Source organism: Cynoglossus semilaevis, chromosome 18 (assembly GCF_000523025.1).
Source record: "Cynoglossus semilaevis isolate Cse_v1.0 chromosome 18, Cse_v1.0, whole genome shotgun sequence".
NCBI lineage: Eukaryota > Metazoa > Chordata > Actinopteri > Pleuronectiformes > Cynoglossidae > Cynoglossus > Cynoglossus semilaevis.
The window spans coordinates 1,888,179-1,902,423 of NC_024324.1; the positions used below are offsets into that span (position 1 = coordinate 1,888,179).

The 14,245-nt window shown below is 41.7% G+C and overlaps 2 protein-coding genes across 2 annotated transcripts in view; one reads left to right on the forward strand and one right to left on the reverse strand.

Annotated features, from left to right (window-relative positions):
- cfap69 (cilia and flagella associated protein 69) overlaps window positions 1-6,900 on the reverse strand; it is an 11,119-nt gene extending 4,219 nt beyond the window's left edge. The window contains exons 1-18 of the mRNA XM_025065333.1: window positions 6,705-6,900; window positions 6,006-6,216; window positions 5,846-5,905; window positions 5,686-5,751; window positions 5,125-5,234; window positions 4,957-5,033; window positions 4,687-4,851; window positions 3,817-3,969; window positions 3,373-3,550; window positions 2,814-2,937; window positions 2,681-2,729; window positions 2,470-2,591; window positions 1,999-2,230; window positions 1,705-1,869; window positions 1,111-1,226; window positions 896-1,014; window positions 398-479; window positions 6-139 (exon numbers count right to left, since the gene is read on the reverse strand). Of these exons, the coding sequence (XP_024921101.1) occupies window positions 6-139; window positions 398-479; window positions 896-1,014; window positions 1,111-1,226; window positions 1,705-1,869; window positions 1,999-2,230; window positions 2,470-2,591; window positions 2,681-2,729; window positions 2,814-2,937; window positions 3,373-3,550; window positions 3,817-3,969; window positions 4,687-4,851; window positions 4,957-5,033; window positions 5,125-5,234; window positions 5,686-5,751; window positions 5,846-5,905; window positions 6,006-6,155 (2,102 nt within the window). The 5' untranslated portion in view covers window positions 6,156-6,216; window positions 6,705-6,900. The remainder of the gene's footprint in view (window positions 1-5; window positions 140-397; window positions 480-895; window positions 1,015-1,110; window positions 1,227-1,704; window positions 1,870-1,998; window positions 2,231-2,469; window positions 2,592-2,680; window positions 2,730-2,813; window positions 2,938-3,372; window positions 3,551-3,816; window positions 3,970-4,686; window positions 4,852-4,956; window positions 5,034-5,124; window positions 5,235-5,685; window positions 5,752-5,845; window positions 5,906-6,005; window positions 6,217-6,704) is intronic.
- Window positions 6,901-6,990: 90 nt separating this feature from the next.
- kdm1b (lysine demethylase 1B) lies at window positions 6,991-13,967 on the forward strand. The gene is made up of 22 exons (XM_017040975.2): window positions 6,991-7,156; window positions 7,844-7,986; window positions 8,128-8,249; window positions 8,331-8,420; window positions 8,559-8,670; window positions 8,756-8,869; window positions 8,938-8,976; window positions 9,071-9,260; window positions 9,656-9,840; window positions 9,916-10,086; window positions 10,185-10,259; window positions 10,356-10,490; window positions 10,739-10,910; window positions 11,016-11,143; window positions 11,369-11,500; window positions 11,584-11,658; window positions 11,755-11,871; window positions 11,961-12,086; window positions 12,170-12,292; window positions 12,547-12,699; window positions 12,867-13,325; window positions 13,367-13,967. The coding sequence occupies exons 1-21, from the start codon at window positions 7,141-7,143 to the stop codon at window positions 12,948-12,950; spliced, it is 2,502 nt and encodes an 833-aa protein (XP_016896464.1). The 5' UTR covers window positions 6,991-7,140; the 3' UTR covers window positions 12,951-13,325; window positions 13,367-13,967.
- The last annotated feature ends 278 nt before the right edge of the window (window positions 13,968-14,245 follow it).

Consider the following 14,245-nt stretch of genomic DNA (forward strand, 5'->3'; position numbering starts at 1 on the left):
CCAACAGAGCCAGGAGGGGTCCAGGAGCCGTGACGCCCGTGTCGTCGCTCCAGCTCAGGATCTGAGGCGGGGTGTTTGGGTTGTCGCAGAGTTCCAGCAGGGTGGCCAGAACGGTACAGTGGACACATCTGGGACTTGACTGAGAAACAGACACCAACCTTAGCCTCACTTTTCTTCACATTATTCTCTATGTTTTGCTTGAGGCTTTTTCAACCTTTTACTATCATTTTTTTTTACTTATTTTTTATCCATTTTCTAAATTATAAACATTCACTGACCGACTGTCTGTCCTGTCATGAATCTGTGAGTCTTTAGACCGCCGTCTGTCACCTGACCTGAGTTTGATTTCGTTTTTTTTTTTAGATAAATGGATGTGGTTGACATAACAAATACTCACAACGAGCAACTGAAGCAGAAGAAAAACTCCTTCTCGAGCCAAAAAGAAATCTTCTGTGGTGTAGCAGCCCACGATACAGGACCTGGTGAAATAAGACCGAAATTGGACAGATTCTGGAACTTTCCTTTAAAATAAAAATGATCAACGAGTTATAGCTAGGGATGTCCGATATGAACTTTTTGCCAATATCTGATATGGCGATATTGTCCAAATCCTTAATTTTTGATTTTTGTAACAACTGTACAACCTCTTAAAAGAGCTGCAATGCTGCCATCTAGTGACTTTCACTTTAATATACAGCCATTTTTCCCAAAAACTATATTTTGGGCACACCTCATTTGGCGAAACCCAGGCATTGCGTTATTGGATTTTCATTATCGCATTTTCATTAACCGATAACGATTCATACATATCGTAATATGTTATTTGCTAATATCAGTCGGACGATATAATCGGACATTCCTAGTTCTACCTCAACAAACACTGGAAGACACTGACCAAACACAGTCCACTGTGGACAGGACCAGTTTGTTGTGACCCAGACCGCTGTAGAACTTATCGCAGCCTCTCTTCAGGAAGTGGAGCGTCATGTCCACTCCCTCAGAACCAAACAGTTCCTGAGGTGGGAAATCACAGACTTTAAAACAACAGGGACCGACAGAACCACAGCAGCTGATCGGATTGACTGAAAACTAGTTTTACGAAAGTCTTGCCTTTCTGTGCATGTCGTTCTCACACAGAGCTGAAAGAGTCAGCAGGAGGTCCGACTTCATCTCCAGCGTTGCGGCGTCGTCGTCGTCAGTACTGCTTTCCATCTGCATTAAAATCCCTGGGAAAACACACCAAACACGACCAGTGTTGACATTGAACAGTTTCATTTATGGATGTCAGATATTAACGTTTTGCCGATTCTGTCCTAACACTTAATATCTGATACCGATATAGAGAGACAGCGGTGTCCTGGTGGTTAAGGAAGACAAGTGCGGCCTGCTCATCATCACTAAGGTGATGGGTTAAAACAGTGTTTTTGCTATGCCGCCCCCAAGGGGACAGGAGTTCTTTCACCATGAATTAAAATACTATTAGCACTTGCTGCCATCTAGTGGCCTTTACTTTCACATACAGCCTTTTTTTCCCCAGAACTATTTTTAAATCACACATTGCATTAACAGGTTTTCATTACTGTAGGAAAAACCGATAACGATTTACATAACTATGCTAATATCCAGCCGATAATATCGGTCGGCTGATATAATCGGACATCCCTAATTTCATTGACATAATGAAGATGTTGGAGGTTCGTTTACCCAGGAGCTGACCGATGCTGCCCTGGTCACACAGGTCCTGGTTGACGGTCTCCTCACCCACAGACGTCACAGATCTCAGGACTCGGATGCAGTGACGCATTTGAGACTTTTTGCTGCCTTTGCCTCCGCTGCCGTGGAAACTGTGTCCCTGACCAAAGAAAACATCTAAAAAAAAAAAAACAATTAAGAGAGATTCTGGACAGGAAGTTTTGGTCCTGATCCTGTTGCAGAAGATTCTGGACGTTTTCTGTAAGTTTTGGTCCTGATCCTGTTGCAGAACTTCTCGCTGCTCACCTTTCCCCGTGCACCAGTCCAGCAGGAGCAGCAGCCGTGCGTTTCCCTGGTAGGACATGTAGTCGTCCAGCATGAGCGGAGCGATGGTGGTGAGTGTGGCTAACGCCTGGAGCTGCAGGTCCTCCTGCTGGACGGAGGACCAGTGTCGTGACGTGGACCGCAGCTCGGTGGTGGATTTGGGCGGCTCTGCCAGTGTCAGCAGGGCCAGAATCACCCTCCCTTCTTTGTAAATCTGGGGGAGGAGAGGATGATGGGGACATGGGGAGGGCAAGAATTGAAAAAAAAATGGTTTAAAGTGACTAAATGTAAGCTTCTCCAAAGTACTTCTATTATATATATATATATATATATATATATATATACATATACATATATATATATAAAAGCAACAATGTAAAAAGAACTCTGCCCTCTGCTGGCTCCCCAGTGTACTGCTGAATTAGTGCTTTCTTACATATAACTGTGACTGACCTGCAGAGCTGCTAAGTCCTTCGACATCAACACCAACAGGTTCAACATCATCTTCTTCATTTTTAAATCTTCATGGTTGAAGCGAAGTTTCAGGTTCTGGACCAGAGGATCCAGAGTTTTCACTGCAACAACAGAAAAAGGAGTTTGTCTGGAGACGAGTAAAACTTTGGTAAAAAAATGATGATCCGTTCTGTGAGAGGAGTTGACTCACGTTCTGGAAATGTGATGAAAGGCATCAGCTCTTTGGCGAAGAAACTCTCCTGGAAATGGAAAATAAAAAAACATCATCAGTCATTTTGATTTTCCATTTCCGTGTTTGACTGATTTCTTTTTCTTATACTCACGACAAGTCGGGAGTTTGGATGTTCAGCGATGAGGGTTGTGATGACGAGCAGGTCGTTCCTGAGCTGGAGGTCAGATGGGTGTGAGCTGTTCAGCAGCTGGAAGAAGAACGCCTCCTTCAGAGATCTGAGGAAAAAGATCAACTTTTATAAAAAACAAGTGATACAAAATCCTTATGCCACTAGATAAAAAAAAGTAGCCAAAACAAAAGGTGCAACAAAATCCTTGTGCCACTAGATAAAAAAAAAGTAGCCAAAACAAAAGGTGCTAAAAGGCTGCTAATAAAAGATCTAAAATATAAACAGATAAGCTAACAAGTAGCTAAAATAAAGAACGTTGTCTGGTTGTCAACAAGATAACAAACGCAAAAACAATTTGATTTAGCTGAAGCTAATTTGCTAAATGTCAGGGTGATTTGTCAAAATTGTTGCCTAAATAAAAACCCTCCAATCAATGAATACAATATTTACAGAAAATGCTAAAAATGTAGATTCCATTACAAGGTCCTATTATATGAAATATAATACTCATAAAGAACAATGAAGCCCAGGTGATGCCTACATAACACACTCCATGCTGCTGAGCTGAGTGGTGACCTTGTCCTTGCAGCCTCTCTCCAGAAGGTTCCAGAGGATTTCTGCTGAGCTTAAAAGCACCTGACCCGTCGGGTCGTCCTCGTTCATGTGAAGACAGATGACCTCTGCTCCACGGGCGTTCAGCATCAAAGAGCAGTTCCTGTCTGTGGAGACGGAGGAAATCAAAACAAAAGAGATGAAGGTAAGAAGGAGTCGTTGACCTTGAGACAAGGACACTTAAAATCATCTGTTCTGACTGTGGCTCTGATTGTCATCTGGTAATGAGACCATCTAGGGCTCCTGATGTTGCGGCTACTTTATCTAATGAAGGAGGAGGTTTAGTTAAATTGACATGTTTGACAGATCGTCTCCTCCTCCTCCACCTCCTCCTCCACCTGAGTGAATCTAAAAAAGAAACCCAGTTACTGACCAGAGAATCCCGACAGCACCTTAAGTGTCTTCAGGAGCTGCAGCCTGACGCTGGGCTGGTCCTCCAGAGTGGACATGGAGAGGACCAGCGACTGTGCCATGTCACTCAGCTCCAGCAGCTGCAGCCTGTAGCCTGGAGATGTTTGCTGGAGCCCTGCAGGGGCAAAAAAAACATACTGTAGACGATCACGACCAAACACATCACAAACAAATATACAGTATCTCCTCCAGGGTACAATGCTACACACATCAACATTTTTCATCAACCTTCTGGCTGGGTAATTACTACAAACACCAAGTAGGACATTTTTTAAACACAAAAAGAAATTGAAAACTAAAACTAAAACGACAATAAGGAAGACATTTGTTTTCCTGGTGGCAACCTGTAAAAGGTATAGAAGAGGCAGTTGGCTAACTTAGATTAGCTTGTCTAAAACATCTCAACTATTACTGACAAAAGTAACCTTCATTTTTTTGTTCAAATAAAGTTAGGAAATAGAATGTATCTGATTATTTGTAAATGTCACTGCAGCTATCTTTAAACTCAGGTGGCTAACTCTTAACTTTCTCTAGCACTTCTTTTAACTTAGCAAAACTATTAGCCAAGTACTTTGCTGACTTTGAAATTTTCTTTTTCAATTTTTACTATTTGTAGTAACTAGCAGTAGAGTTTTAGCTCTGTTTTTTAAAACAAAATTTTAGCCACATTTTATCTCGCTAACCCTTTTTAGCCACCCTCAACTAAATGTTAGCTTTCATTTCTAATAGTCTAATCAGTGAACCAACAGTTCTCGTCCATCTGCCACACACTAGTAAATCAAGAAACAGCACAAGCATGCCACAGCACAGGTAATGAGAGACAGTGCCTCACTTAGCGTAAGTAAAGTAAATCTGTAAGAGGGTAAAGTCCCAGGCTTTGACTTGGAGGCTGAGTCCATACCGTCGCGGATCTGTTCGTCTACACTGCTGTATAAAGAAATGACAGATTCCAGGATCTGCTGCCTGATCTCAGCCTCTGGGACCCTCATGAGACACCCTGTGGACACACACGAAAAAACCTGACGTCAATGGAGGAAACTGGTGTCTGAGCAAATTCAGAAGTGTGGACGGAAACGTATGAAATAAAATAAAAACTCTGTACCCAAGTTGGAGATGAAGTCAATGCCTTCCTGAGCGTAGTTCAGCTCATCGGACGTTCTCTCTTTGAGGAAAGGGAGCCTGAGTGTAAACGGAAGAAAGACTTTTCAGATCATCACACGAAGAAGTAAAAAAAACCTTCACCTGTTCAAACATTTTTTCGGTCTCTTACCGACAGATTTTAACGGCTTCCAGCAGAATTTGCCAGTAGTCGGGCTGATCTTTCCCTTTGTCAGCACAGATGTTGAGGATTTTGGCTATTCCTGAGAGGTCCTTTAAGAGCTTAAAAAAAACTTGGTTAAGGACATTTTGACTAAGAGAGAAGTTTGTGTGATTCAGGCCCTAAAACCCTGACCCACCCCCTAAAACTTTAACCTCTAAACCTGGTTTTGTAAAGTTGAGGAAAAGGTTTTTTTAAAATCATGTTCCCAAATAAAAGGAAAAGAATTAAAAAGACCAAGGCCACTCGTTTTGTCATTGCCTCAGTACGAGGATGATTGAGGACAAAGAATCGCTGCGGTCATGGCCGAGTTATTTTTGAACGAGGTAAAAATGCTGACAGTGATGAGTCCGTGATGCTGCTGTAAATTAGAGCCATGGGAACGGGGTTTGGTTCCAGGAAGTTCCTGATGCGTGAGAACAACTCTATTTCCATCACTGAACCACGGTCGGTCCCTGGTCCCTGGTTGTTAAGATTATGTCAAGAATAAAATGCTAAAAATAAAAAGGATACAAAACCAATTTGGTTTCTCTTCAGCAGCTTCCACAGGACGAGCATGTGCCTCTCCTTCAGGTTAGCCTTGAGCACCAATGTAGAATCCACGTTAATTGTGCGTGCAACATGATATACAAGAGGGAGATAAATTTAGACCGTGTGTGGATGTTGAACCTACCGTCAAATGACCTTCAAGAAGACGCAGCACATTGTTGAGATCCAGAGTTTTAGATTTGCTCTGTCGAGATGAAGACATTTTTCATCAAAGTGGGAATTTCTTATGAGATTGAATGAATATTTAATTTAAATTAATAATTTACTAACACTACGCGGTTTACCTTAGATGTGCTTTGCTCCGTCTCCATTGACCTTGGCCCAACGGCAGGAAGGTCCTGTTTCTTCCTCTGTACAACTTTGGCAGAATTCATTTTCAGAGGCTGCAGAACCTCGTTGGTTCTTTTGCTTTGGTCTTTCACGACAGTTGGCATCTGTAACACCACCTCACATACTGCCACCTGCTGGTCTTTCTCATCCACCAGCAGAACTCTGCTGAAATGCAGGGAAAACACAAGTAAAAAAAAAAAAGTCAGTTGAAAGGATAAAAGCCAAAACATGTCTGAACATGATTTTGTCATTGTGTCATTTTTTAAAATGACAAGACAATGACTGAGGATGTTGGCCACCAGCTTAACAATTAAAGTTCATGAAGACATTTGCAGTAGGTACTATAAACATAAATTAGTTTGATACACTTTTTTTCAATATTTTTCAGAATCGCTACTGTGATTAAAGTTGTATATACATATTTTCAAACCCCTGTAAATAGATAAATTCATTTTTCCTTAGCAGTATAAATTTATAATATAAAAATAAAAATGTATAGTTTTACCAATGAAGTAAGAATTCTATAAAAGGACAATAATAATAATAATAATTTTAAAAAGACCGTTTACCTTCAATACATATGGGCTCTTCTTTGTTTCTTTGTCTATTCGAAAAGTGCAATTTTAAAAATCGAATATCCGTAATTTCCTTACCTTAGTTTCGCGCTTGTTGACAAACTAAAAAGTCAAACTCAATTTAAATTAAAACGTTCAAAAAGTCTTAAATTGGCCTTTGGTTGCAAAAAATTATTACAAATTAAATGTAAGTAGTTTTCTAGTCAAAAGAGTGAGAATAGCCCAAAAACATTCGAAGTGTTTGAGGTATAAAATCCTCTACCATCTCCGTTTTGTCGTTACTATGGTCACTGTGTAGTACGGAAGGCAACGAAGATCGAGAGACTTCCAGGGGACCCCGCCCACTTCCGGTGTAAAGCGGAAGTGTCACTTCTCCGTTAACAACAACAGCGCGTTTGGCTTTTCTACCTCCCACAACAATAAAAGGGACTTACCTGTTTAAAAAACAACTCGTCGAAACTTTATGTGAGCGTGGGAAAAACACGCAGGTGTTGAGGTTGCACCGTGGGCAGCCATGCTGTCAGACACTGGTTAGTTTTTTATTAATTTGTGTGCTTACGTGCTGCTGCTAATGCTACGTGCTAAACGTGACAGTTTTGACAGTGATTGTTGGGTTTAAAGGGCTCCATAACTCCCCGCGTTTTTAATACCAGCTCTGAGTTTACACAGAGGCTGAATCGAGTTCTAGAAATACACAATAATTTCCAATATTTCTGCAACTTATGTATTTGGTTGAAATTATTTTTACACAGTTTTGTTGTCTTTTTGTTTTGGATTCGTCGCAGATACACTGTTAGTAGACTGTAGATATTTCTTTTATTCTGTCAGGGCAGGACATTTTAGAGAACTATTCAATCAATAAAGCACATGAACGTATTTTCGATTTGTTTTATTATACTATGATTGTAATAATGTGACTTTATATAGGGGCATTTGCCCAAGTTTATTATAATGACTAAATAAAAAAAAATTCTACAGCATTTTCTATAAATACAATGCCAGTCCAACGTTAGTGGTTAGATCTGTCTGTCCATGTTTTCTCATCAATTTATCATAAATCATATCATGTTGGTCAGCTATGTTTACAAAATACATTTAAAATCTGTAACGTGGATTTCAAAGACAGTGTTTTTTTTCTGTCATATCATGGGATTTTCCACCTTCTATGGCCTTGTCACCTGGACATTTTTAAATAAATACATTTTGTTTATGTTTAGATTATTCGGGGAACACCTCTGCCGCTCGAAAAGCCAAGAGAAGAAACTCTGGAGAATCACCAGGTGAAGGCCAGGCCCTACGCTCCTCTGGTCGACAGCCTAACGTTCGAGTGAAGCGCAGCAACAACCCTCCACCTGGACAGGTAAACCTGCGTCCTCCAGGCCAGTCATGGTAATACACAGTTATGGTGAATACGGTGGTGAATAATATGGTGAATCAACTGTTACTGTGAATATGATTACCTACCAGCCTTGGTGTAAACTCTATCGCCACTTTCTTCCAGAGCAAGAGAAAAGCAACGGACACAGAGGAGGAAGACGAACAGTCGGAGAAAAAGTACAGGAAGTGTGAGAAAGCCGGATGCTCCGCCACATACCCTGTGTGTTTTGCGAGCGCGTCTGAAAGGTAGCTTCACGCCTCAGCTAATGATCTGCAGCGCATCTTTGTAGCGCTGACTAACTCCCCCGTCCCCCTTCTCTCTCTCAGGTGTGCTAAAAATGGCTACACGTCTCGATGGTATCATCTCTCCTGTGGTGAACACTTCTGCAATGAATGCTTCGACCACTACTACAGAAGGTACTGACGTTTTTAAGTGAGAACTCTAACATAATGTGAATCTGTGAATCATCCAAATGTCCCACTTATGATGATGTGAAATTTGAAAGTATAATCCACTCATCATCCACTGCTTCATTTTGGGTTTGACTGTGCTAGTCACAAGGACGGCTACGAGATGTTTGCATCCTGGAAGAAATTGTGGACAAGCAATGGTAAAAGTGAGCCCAGCCTCAAAGCGTTCATGGCGGATCAGCAGCTGCCCTTCTGGGTAGGAGTGAGCAGACATTATGGTTCCTTTAGTTTCAGTAAACCACCGGGGTTATCAACACACACCCTGTCATCCACGTCCTCAGGTTCAATGCACCAAACCGGAGTGTAGGAAGTGGCGTCAGCTGACCAAGGAGATCCAACTCACCGCATCTCTGGCAGCAACGTATCGCTGCGGCATGAAATTCAACAACATTAAGGTAAAGATGTGAAAATGAAAATTGGATTGTGAGACTTTTTGTGCTGATTTTTGTTTGTTTGTTTGTAGAGTGAGGGGCCAGACCACTGCTCCCAACCAGAAGATCTGGTGAGCTTCTGTTTTTTTCTGTGGTCTGATACATTGACTAAATAAGAATCTGAATCATGGGGATCAAACTCTTTAAACATTTTCTTTCTCACAGAGAGTGGCTGAAGTGACTGACAGCTGGTGGCATTCAATGCTGATCCTGCCGCCGCTCTTCAAAGACAGTCCAGCCGGCCCCTTCCTCGCTGCCTACTACCCTGACTGTGTGGGGATGAGTCCTTCAGGCTCCATCAGCCACGTCTCCCAAACTGATCTGAGGGCAGATCACAGAACTGTACAGCCCCAAAGTAAGTCTGTGAGTACAGATGGGACTGCAGAAACACGTATGGATGATATTAAAATGTAATCATTAAATAAAGGAGACTGAAATATACAAAAATGTTATTACAGAAACATTAACAACATCTTAGACGAGAGGTCAAATGTTTTCAAGAAACTAAGAAAGTCTAGATTGACAGAAAATTACATACAATTGACCGAAAGATCACTACAAATGTTTATAAAAATGTAATATTTTTTGGATTTTTTTTATTTTAAGATATGGTCATGCTGTTTAAGTATTTGTTACTTATTCATTGTCAAACACATGTAATGTGAATAGTTTTACACATTACAGATTTTTTTAAGAATTTAATCCATGAAGTTTTCATGTTCAGTTCATCAGTCCGACTCTTTCCATCAGTTCCAGGTTTGTGTCCGTACTTCCAGCCTTTCTACCAGCCTAACGAGTGTGGGAAAGCTCTGTGTGTCCGACCAGACATGATGGAGCTGGACGAGCTCTACGAGTTTCCAGAGTTTTCCCGAGATCCCACCATGTACTTGGCTCTGAGAAACCTGATCCTGGCTTCGTGGCACAGGAACTGCAAGGTTGACTCCTGAGGTCCGACAACACGCTGCGTCTCCGTCGACCACAAAGCAATGACTTTTTAATGTTGTGTGTAGGAGATGCTGACTGTGCAGAAGTGTGCGGAGAACGTCATCGTCCGCGGTTTGGTGCGCGTCCGCTGCGTCCAGGAGATGGAGCGTGTGCTGAACTTCATGACCAGGAAGGGTTTGATCAACACTGGAGCGCTGGCCGTCACACAGCCACTTCTCCCTGAGAAATTCTGCACCGTGAGTGTTTTTTTTTTTTTTTGTTTCCTTCTTTCACGGTGAACATTTTTATAAATCAGTGTGAAAAAATAACCAAAAAAAACTATAACATTTCACAGAAAAAGGTGATCGTTGTCGGTGCAGGAGCCTCAGGTCTGGCTGCTGCGCGGCAGCTGCAGAACTTTGGCACTCAGGTTGACAAACTTCTTCATGTTTGTTCTTGTTCTTCCCTGTTTTTTTTTTTTTTTTGGGTGGCATAGTAACATTCTTTGGTTCTGTTCTTTTTCCAGGTGCTGGTACTAGAAGCAAGAGACAGAATCGGAGGACGAGTTTGGGACGATTCGTCTCTGGGCGTCACCGTAGGTCGAGGAGCTCAGATTGTCAACGGCTGCGTGAACAATCCCATCAGCCTCATGTGTGAACAGGTGAGAACTGATGTGGAACCCGCCGCACCCACGCTCCTTTAGTTAGACTTTATTTCACATAGAATCTTCCAGATGATCGACATAATCAATCTTTAGGAACCACATATCTCTATCTGGCGCCTCCTGTGGCAGCCTGTGTTTTCAAATTTCCCCATTGCAGCACTCAGTTATTATTATTGTTATTACTATATAACAGCTCCTCCTCGTGCTCCTGAAGTGTAACTCCCTTCTTTTCTCTTCTGTTACAGATGGGATTCAAGATGCACAAACTGGGGGAGCGCTGTGACCTGTTCCAGGAGGGAGGACAGATCACTGACCCGGCCATCGACAAGCGCATGGACTTCCACTTCAACGCCATCTTGGACGTCGTGTCAGAATGGAGGAAGGACAAGTCGCAGAACCAGGATACACCACTGGGAGGTGCTGGAAGGAGACGCTGCATTTGTTTTCTTTCAGTGTCTTTTAGCAGCACAGATCAATCGATTCCTTTTACAACAGTGATGATGTGTTTGTTTGGTTCCACAGAAAAAGTCCAGGAAGTAAAGAAAAACTTCCTGCAGGAGTCTGGGATCCAGTTCAGTGAGCTGGAGGAGAAGGTTCTTCAGTTTCATCTCAGTAACCTGGAGTTCGCCTGTGGGAGCACTTTGGACCAGGTCTGGGCAAAAACCTTTACCACATTTTAGTCCTGGTAAAATAACATTTTAACATCGAGTATTTGGTTCATTACCAGTTAATTTGAAACATTTAGACTCTGGCGGCCTTGTTTTACAGAACAAGTAACACAAAAACATTATTTAAAATTATTAACATCTGATAAACAATCTGTAAACAACAAAAAGAGATGCAGTGTTTTGGTTTTTTTTGGTTTTCATCCAAAGGTATCAGCCAGATCCTGGGACCACAACGAATGTTTTGCCCAGTTCTCAGGAGACCACACTTTACTCACCAAAGGCTACTGCGTCTTACTCCACAAACTGGCCGACGGCCTGGACATCCGGACCAAGTGTCCGGTTTGTGATGTGTTTTCTTTACACACAGCCTGGAGCTGAAACTAACTGGCAAATTTAACATGATGTAATTTCCCAAATTTTAGGTTCAGTCCATCGACTACTCAGGTGACGTGGTCAAAGTGACCGCCGCTAATGGCTCTCAGTGGACGGCGCAGAAGGTCCGTTCTTCACCGGACATGAAACATAAGTTTTTGTCATTTCTTGTTATAAATACTTCATGTTATCACAGGTTGTTTTTTTAATCTCCTTTTCAGGTTCTGGTTACGGTGCCACTTACTTTACTCCAGAAGAACTTGATTCAGTTCCATCCTCCACTTCCTGAGAGGAAACAGAAAGCGATCCACAGTCTGGGAGCTGGGATCATAGAGAAGGTCATGACTGGAGTTTTTGAGAAATCTTTTTCTGTGAGAGGTTGTTTTCTTATTTGTGTTGAAATATTTTCCTTTTTTCTTTGGCACAGATCGCTCTTCGGTTCCCACACAGATTCTGGGACAAAAAAATCCAAGGGGCCGACTACTTTGGTCACGTCCCACCGAGTCCTGACCAGAGAGGGATGTTCAGTGTCTTCTACGACATGGATCCACAGGTTTGAGTCTCTCTGGTTACTGAGGATAAACGTGTTTTATTATTAGCTACAAAAAAAGATATAAAATTGCCATCGTTCCCCAGGGGAAGCAGGCCGTCCTCATGTCCGTCATCACTGGTGATGCAGTTTACGCTGTCGGAGACATGGAGGACAGGGAGGTGGTGCGCGAGTGTATGACGGTTCTGCGGGAACTTTTCAAGGAGCAGGTAACACTGTGGTTTTCACCAAAGATTAGTGTTTTGGTGAGCGCTTAATGATGTCACGTTACCAATGTATGTCTAATCCTAATCCTTACTTCAACTCGAATCTGACCCTAATCCTAATCTCAAATACTAACTAAATCTTGAACCTCAAAATAGTCTCTCACTCAGTGAAGACCTGCAGTATGTCCCCACAAGGACAACGTGTTTATATTAGGAACCAACACACTGGTGACAAAAGACTGTTTTTCTTTTCCTAGGACGTCCCAGATCCGTTACATTACTTTATCACTCATTGGCGCAAAGACATGTGGTCGCAGATGTCATACAGCTACGTGAAGACAGGGGGCAGTGGAGAGGCTTACGACGTCCTAGCTGAAGACATTCAGGGCAAAGTCTTTTTTGCTGGAGAGGTAAAAACAGATGTGATTTTCTGACAATAATTTGTCAGTGATCAAATGAAAACCTACAACTTTTTTTCTTCTTTTGTCTCTTGATAGAATTACTTTTCATCAGAGTTTGGATGTATTTTTTCTCATTGTTCAGACTTTCTAATCTAATCTCCAACCTCTGTGAGCAGGCCACCAACAGACACTTCCCTCAGACTGTGACAGGAGCCTACCTCAGCGGCGTCAGAGAGGCCAGCAAGATGGCTGCCGTGTAAACATTTAAAACTCACGACCAGAATCACTTCAACACACCAGCATGGACGCACGGCGAGAAAACGGGCCGTTCGTCCGTCTCCAGCCAGTCTGTTTCACCATACGATGCCGCTTCACTGTGACTGCACACTCAATGTTCAATGTTCCATGACACTGAGTGTCTGGTCATCATCAGTCAAGGAGTCGGGTCCAGCTGCCCAGGATGTGACGTCACATATTTAACACAACATTTATTTTATTTACTGTGTCTACTTTTTAGATGAAGAAGAAAGACTCTTAAATCTACAGGAACAGGAAAGGTGTTTTATTTTGAAGTGCATCTGCTGTGCTAAAAAAACAGGATGGAGTTCTGTGTGTGTTCTGATTGGTGTGTTTAGGTTCTCAGGATGGAGTTCTGTGTTCTGATTGGTGTGTTTAGGTTCTGGAAAGAATTTGGTCATACTTTTCAAGTGTTGGTAGTTGAACAGCGGTCATGAATTAGCCTTGTGTTGCATGTGGAAGCATGTTGGTAAATGTAGCGTAGTCCAATGGATGAGAGGTTGAAACTCCTGTTAGCTCTTCTGTGATAGCACTTTGTTTTCATTCAGTTTAACTATTTGTTCTAGAAAAAAAGAATGGCTCGTGTGGGAAGAAGAACATCCTTACTTTGGTCTCGACTGATCAGAAGACCCGATCACAGGTTCTCAGGGATTTGATCACAATTGATCCACAAACAGCATTTAACCAAGGATCGCCGTCAAAGAAAGAAAAAAAAAAACGACACTTAAGTAGAAAAATCTACTTTTTAATTCTATTTATTTGTGAGCATACACACTAAGTCATCACCAGTGTCTTTAATAATGTCGACTAATGATGCTTTCCATGTGGAGTTGGTTTCTTTGTGTGGAAATCAACACTTTTTATTGATCATGTCCTGTGTGTCTGATATGTCAGTGCTTGAGTATTTAAATTCTGTGTGTGTGTAATAAAAAAGAGCAATGAACTGCCAACAGCAGCTCATTGTGTCTGCTGGTTTTTTATTTATTTGTTTTTTTATTTTTATTTTTCTTGCAAACAAAAAGAAAACAACTTATCCCTTTTCTAAAGCGTACAGAGTTTGACATAGTGGTTTATAGTCATTCGTCGTTACAGCAAACATTTTTAAAATCGTACGCGTTTAATATTTCAGTTATGACACATTATTACTTATTTATTATTGTTATAAATTGGCTCCCACAATAATCTACGGTGTATACTGTTTTACTTTCGAGAGTTATTATTATTATTATTATTTTAAATCCATTAAAAATCGCCGTTT